Below are 6,541 nucleotides of genomic sequence, written 5' to 3'. Positions count from 1 at the left end.
TGTGACGTATTTCAATATTGCCTACACTAACACTTTTACTACAACTCCCACAATTCATTGCTGGAAACTGTGGGTTTGTTTAGACCACTGTAACATGTCAGAAATATTTGCTACGGATTTTGTGCTATTCCTCTACACGTAAATGTGTTCCGGACCAAAAAATGGAGTCCAGAATCAAGTAAGAAATATTTTCTGTAGCATTAGCATGTATGGTTTCGTCATCTTTTTCACAGCGAGGAATTGCTCAAATTACGTACAGTTTTGGGGCCTGACACTAATGTTGTCGTGTTCCCGAAAATGAAGTATGAAATACATAACATTGTCATGGTCGTTATGTATATTATGGGTTAGTCGAATGACTTCGACTCTCGTTTAATTTCCCTGACATCCGCAATACAGCACTGCGTTGTATTGAGAGAGGCTATAAGTGGGAAATACAAGTAGTAGCACTTAAGGGTGTTACGAAAATTATGCTGAACAATACATTTTGTGTATTGCGTTAATGATCTGTATTGTGCTGCCTCTGTCAAAGTAACCGTCTTTTGAAACAGTGTGATGCGTTAATATCAAATTGAAAATTACCTATTGAAGAGTCACAGCAATGAAACAACAGTTAGTAAATGCAGAAGATCTGTAAACCTCAATGTAAAAATTTTAAAGTGTCAGAGTGAGAATTTAGCTATCCTAGAGGAATATCTTGGTGTGCATTGTTAGATCTTCCCGTGTTTGACTTACTCTTCATCCACTAATTGCTCCGGTTTCCTCAGGTTTAGAGGGTGCTTTCTCCAAACATCATGTTTCCGCTACTTCCATGGATGCTCAATAGGATTTAGATCAAGGCGCAATTATAGTCTAGAGCAGTGCTTCTCAATTATTTTCTGTTATGCCCCCCCCAGAAAGACATAAACGTTCTGCGCCCCCCCCAACTCTCTGCCGTAAATATACTGTAGTATCATTTGTATACAAAATAGTCCTCTGCATAACATTTTGTTCTTTTTAATATTTAAGAAAAAAGTAATATAGATCCACTTACAATAAAGTTAAAAAAAAAACAAAAAAAACTTCATCCATACTGTAAAAATACACTCAAGGTTTTTTCACTGTTTGATACTGAAAAATACAATTTAATAAAAGTCAATAATGATAAATTCAAATTGATTAGCGACATTAACTCACAAGGACAATATGCCAAACAATTAGACCGAAAAAAACAAAAATTAATAGAGCAAAAACTACAGTGTCATTGGACAGAGGGACGGTTTATTTTTGCTGCTTGCAGCATCAGCTCCTTTCCTATGTTGTGGAGTTACTTGATTTTATGACAGTTCTTGCTGGTTTACTGATGTAATATTGACAAAGTGGGAGGATTTTTGGCAATATTCGGCACGTTATTGCTGAAAAAAATAATTCCTGCTGTCCGCTGCGAACATTTTTATACAGAGTAAACAAATAGTTCTTTCCTCGTCTCCCACTGTAATACAATTCAAAGCCAAATGCCACATACGCTACATCATATTTCCTTGTCTTAGCTTTTCATATCTCCACTGCTCTTTGCTGTGTGCTCTTGTTTGGTTCAAAAATATTGCGCACACACTGAAAATGAGAGCGGCACTGCCACCCACTGAGTGGATGTGCAATTACATTTTATTCTAGTAAGGCAAAAAAGTATCTTCCCCAAGGTCACATTCGCCACCCCCAGCATCACTCTGCGCCCCCCTGGGGGGGGCCCGCCCCACTATTTGAGAAGTACTGGTCTAAAGCAATGTTTCTTCACCTTGCTAAAGGTACCAAACCCAATGGCGTAGGTTTGGTAGGAACGATATAGCAACATAACCTGCACTTTTTGCTGGGGACGGGACATAAATAAGACCAAAAAAGATTATTGAACAGTGGTCAGGGCTACATTTCTCACGAATATGAACCTATTGAATTGGTAGGCTAAATGATCAATGCGAAATAAATCTCGATTGATTGAAACTAACTTTCATGTGTATTGGTTCAGGTGATACAACGTTCGAGTCAAGCCTTTGTTTTCTATAACTACAAAGAAACATTTTGAAGTGTAACTCCCTTTATTTAATAAAAATAATAAAACGTATCCACTTCTGGAGGACACTGGACCCCTAGAATCAAACTAAAGTATTGCAATTAGGGCTGTCAAAGGATTAACATTTTTAATCGAGTTAATTACAGCTTAAAAAATAATTAATCGTAATTCATCGCAATTCAAACCATCTATAAAATATGCCATATTTTTCTGTAAATGATTGTTGGAATGGAAAGATAAGACACAAGATGGGTATATACATTCAACATACAGTACATAGGTACTGTATTTGTTTATTATAACAATAAATCAACAAGATGGCATTAACATTATTAACATTCTGTTAAAGCGATCCATGGATAGAAAGACTTGAATTTCTTAAAAGATACATTTTAGTACAAGTGATACAAATTTTATATTAAAAACCCTCTTAATGTTTTCGTTTTAATAAAATTTGTAAAATTTTCAATCAAAAAATAAACTGGTAGCCCGCCATCGTTGATGTCAATAATTACACAATGCTCATGGGTGCTGAAGCCCATAAAATCAGTCGCACCCAAGCACTAGCAGAGGGTGACAAAATCCAAAAAACGCGATCCATGGATAGAAAGACTTGAAGTTCTTAAAAGATAAATGTTAGTACAAGTGATACAAATTTTATATTAAAAACCCTCTTAATGTTTTCGTTTTAATAAAATTTGTAAAATTTTCAATCAAAAAATAAACTAGTAGCCCGCCATTGTTGATGTCAATAATTACACAATGCTCATGGGTGCTGAAGCCCATAAAATCAGTCGCACCCGAGCACCAGCAGAGGGTGACAAAACTCCAAAAAACACCAGTAACAAGTGGACATTGCACTTTGCTGTCATTTTAATCTGTTTGAGCGGGGCATGTGCGTTAATTGCGTCAAATATTTTAACGTGATTAATTTAAAAAAATAATTACCGCCCGTTAACGTGATGATTTTGACAGCCCTAATTATAATATTAAAGTGATAATGAAAAAAAAATCTGAGATATCCAAGGACCGATCTATCTGAGGCATACTAGACTACCCCTCGAACCAAAGTACACTCATGAAATTCTGATGTGTGATTTCATTTCACGGATTTCTTTTTTCATGTCGGTTCATGTTCATGTCAGTGTCCCCCTGAAGTTAATTAACGTGACTTGCACTCTGAAGCCACCGCGTTGTATCATCGTAATGCACATAATACAAACAATGATCCAAATGGGGGACGGCTAGCTTGACTTCATTGTTCCTTGTCGCTGGGCTGACCGCAGTGGTTTTGCAGGTTAGCAAGTTCACACAGTTTAATGTGCTGCTAACTCTGATGCAGGTCAGACTTTCAGTGGCAAGATTAGTGGTGTTTCGCCCTCCTCCACAACATTGATGTCTTTTTACATTACTTACAGTGGTTGCTTACAGTGGCTGCTGCTGGACGAAAAAAAAAACAACCTTTAATATACCTCCTCTTTGAAGGGGCGGAGGAGGCGGCATGTTTTTGTCGACATGAATCTGTTGGGGTTGTGTGAGTGTACATGTGTCTGTGTGGCAGACACACAAAAAAATAAGAAATCACTTACAAGGTCCATGTTAAGGCCCTAAATATGAAGGTTTTTTGCAGAAATTTAGACAAGAGTATTTTCATATTTTGTCATTCTCCTCTCTAGGGAAAGCCCAGAATCTGTTTTTGAGGTATATATGGAGGTTGTCAGTCCAGGCACACAAAGCACAGGTACGTTTCTGAAGACCCTTTATTATATATGATCTGATATCATGAGTTACCCAGAGGTTCCAACTAGGGCTGTCAAAATTATCGCGTTAACGGGCGGTAATTAATTTTTTAAATTAATCACGTTAAAATATTTGACGCAATTAACGCACATGCCCCGCTCAGACAGATTAAAATGACAGCAGTGTAATGTCCGCTTGTTAATTGTTTTTTGGTGTTTGGCGCCCTCTGCTCGCGTTTGGGTCCAAATGATTTTATGTGTTTGGGGAGTGAGCATGGTGTAATTATTGACATCAACAATGGTGAGCTGCTAGTTTATTTTTTGATTGAAAATCTTACAAATTTTAATGAAACGAAAACATTAAGAGGGGTTTTAATATGAAATTTGTATAACTTGTACTAACATTTATCTTTTAAGAACTACACGTCTTTCTATCCGTGGATCGCTTTAAGAGAATGTTAATAATGTTCATGCCATCTTGTTGATTTATTGTTATCATAAACAAATACAGTGCTTATGTACTGTATGTTGAATGTATATATCCGTCTTGTGTCTTATCTTTCCATTCCAACAATAATTTACAGAAAAATATGGCATATTTTATAGATGGTTTGAATTGCAATTAATTACGATTAATTAATTTTTAAGCTGTAATTATCTCGATAAAAAATTTTACTCGTTTGACAGCCCTAGTTCCAACACTTAGTTAACATTTCTGAAAAAAAGATAGTAACTGAAATTGCTTTGGGCTCCTTACTTTATGACTGCCTTTTGTATTTTCTGTTTTGTACATTATAATTCTGATAGTCACCCTCCCTCCCCCATAGGTCCTGAAATCCAAAGGAAATTCCCAGAAGACTTCCAAGATGAGGTCTGTTTATTTTTTTAATTTTTTGGAAACTTTTATCTTCAACTAGCTCGTTGTGTTTCAATGATTTTTGGACATTGATGTGATGAAAATGAATACTGTAATGCTAAAAATTTTCATTTATTCCACAGGAAACTATTAAGACCGTGCCAAAGTTCTGCTTTCCACTTTCTTTGGATAGGTACCTACCTACAACCTGTCTTATCTGTCTGCGTATCTAAACTATTAGTAACACTTCTCTAATGGCATAGGAAGAGTGTGACCATTTCCAGTCTTTATTTTTCATTCTTTAGGATTATTCTTCTCCAAAATCCCATAAAAACACATTGGTTCTAATATGGGTCGTTTCTGACCCACTTATGGAAAAGTGTAGGGTTTAGTCATTTGTGCATCTAAGGGTTGAAAGAGCGCATAAAAAAAATTATATTAAATTTTACTTGGCTTGTAATAACGAAAGGCCTTTGACCATTGGACTCGCAAAATCATAAAATTAATATATTGTAATGTTAATTTTTTAACCTAATTGGTTAGGCTAGAACTGCACATTGTTTTTTCATCAAAACAATTTTACTATTTCACAAAGACAACCATAGCAAATAAAAAAATGAAGTTTATAATTCATGATTTCATTTTATTTTTTATTTCGTGGGTTTCACGCATCCCTATCTCTATATTTGTGTGAAATTTCTGTACTGACAAATCCTTTCTCTGTGCAGTGTCACAGTCAACCAAACGGATCAGCATTTCACATTTGTACTGACGGACATCAACAGTAAACACAAATTTGGATTTTGTCGCCTGTCCTCAAGTTCACACACCTGCTACTGCATTGTTAGGTGATGGACGTTTTTGCTTTCTTTTGTTTTTACTGTTGCATCATTACTACAAGTACAGAAATTAAAAAAAGTAAAGAGCTGCTTACATGTACTGTCCTAAGCAGTCTAGTTTCCAACTAAATGTTTATTTCTATTCCACAGCTACCTGCCCTGGTTTGATGTGTATTATAAACTGCTAAATATCATTGCAGATTACACTGTTATTGGCCAGGTAAGGAATGGACCAGTGTTGTAACTTTGTATTGCGGTCATAAACATTCACCAAAACATCACTATGAACTTACATTAAAGTATAACTTTATTAACATTGTTTTGTTTGTAACAGAAAAGACTTGAAGCACATCAATTTGCCTCAATTAAAAAAAAATCCAAACTGTAAAAAAAAAAAAAAAAAAAAAAAAAAAAACGGGGTGGACTGAGGGCGCAGTTTGAACCGCAAAGTAAAGAGGGATCACTGTCATATTTCCTCGTCTTAGCGCTTCGTATCTCCAGTGCTCTTTGCTGTGTGCTCTTGTTTGGTTCAAAAAATACTGCGCACACTCTGAAAATAAGTGCGCCACTGCCACCCACTGAGTGGATGCTCAACTACACTTTATTACAGTACTTGTTCCCTGAGGTCACATGCGCCACCCCCGGCGCGCCCCACTATTTGAGAAGTACTGCTGTATACTGAACCAACAGCCTTCAAAGCTTATGTGGTAAAATCCGTTTTGCCACATACAAAAAAAAAAAAAAACACATGATAAATACATTGTGTCACATGGCAAAATCAATTTTGCCAGATACAAAAAAATGCTACATACCCCAAAAATATGCCACATGCCAAAATCCATTTTGCCACATGGCAAAAAAAAATGCCACACGCCAAAATCCATTTTGCCGCATACCCCCCAAAAAATGCCACATGCCAAAATCCATTCTGCCACATGCCAAAATAATGCCACATGGCAAAATCAATTTTGCCACATGGCAAAAAAACGCCACATGGCTAAATCAATTTTGCCACATACCAAAAAAAAAACACATGCCAAAATCCATTTTGCCACATGCC

General features: G+C 36.2%; 1 protein-coding gene across 1 annotated transcript in view; it reads left to right on the top strand.

The window, feature by feature from the left end:
* The first annotated feature begins 46 nt into the window (after positions 1 to 46).
* Positions 47 to 6,541, top strand: part of LOC130905790 (DENN domain-containing protein 1A-like) — a 35,692-nt gene continuing 29,197 nt past the window's right edge. Inside the window, exons 1-6 of the mRNA XM_057819478.1 lie at positions 47 to 178; positions 3,724 to 3,788; positions 4,614 to 4,657; positions 4,786 to 4,835; positions 5,371 to 5,490; positions 5,632 to 5,701. Of these exons, the coding sequence (XP_057675461.1) occupies positions 162 to 178; positions 3,724 to 3,788; positions 4,614 to 4,657; positions 4,786 to 4,835; positions 5,371 to 5,490; positions 5,632 to 5,701 (366 nt within the window). The 5' untranslated portion in view covers positions 47 to 161. The remainder of the gene's footprint in view (positions 179 to 3,723; positions 3,789 to 4,613; positions 4,658 to 4,785; positions 4,836 to 5,370; positions 5,491 to 5,631; positions 5,702 to 6,541) is intronic.

This window comes from Corythoichthys intestinalis, chromosome 17, assembly GCF_030265065.1.
Source record: "Corythoichthys intestinalis isolate RoL2023-P3 chromosome 17, ASM3026506v1, whole genome shotgun sequence".
In the NCBI taxonomy this organism is placed as follows: domain Eukaryota; kingdom Metazoa; phylum Chordata; class Actinopteri; order Syngnathiformes; family Syngnathidae; genus Corythoichthys; species Corythoichthys intestinalis.
The sequence above is the reverse complement of the archived record's forward strand: the minus strand, read 5'-3'. Positions and strand labels throughout refer to the sequence as shown.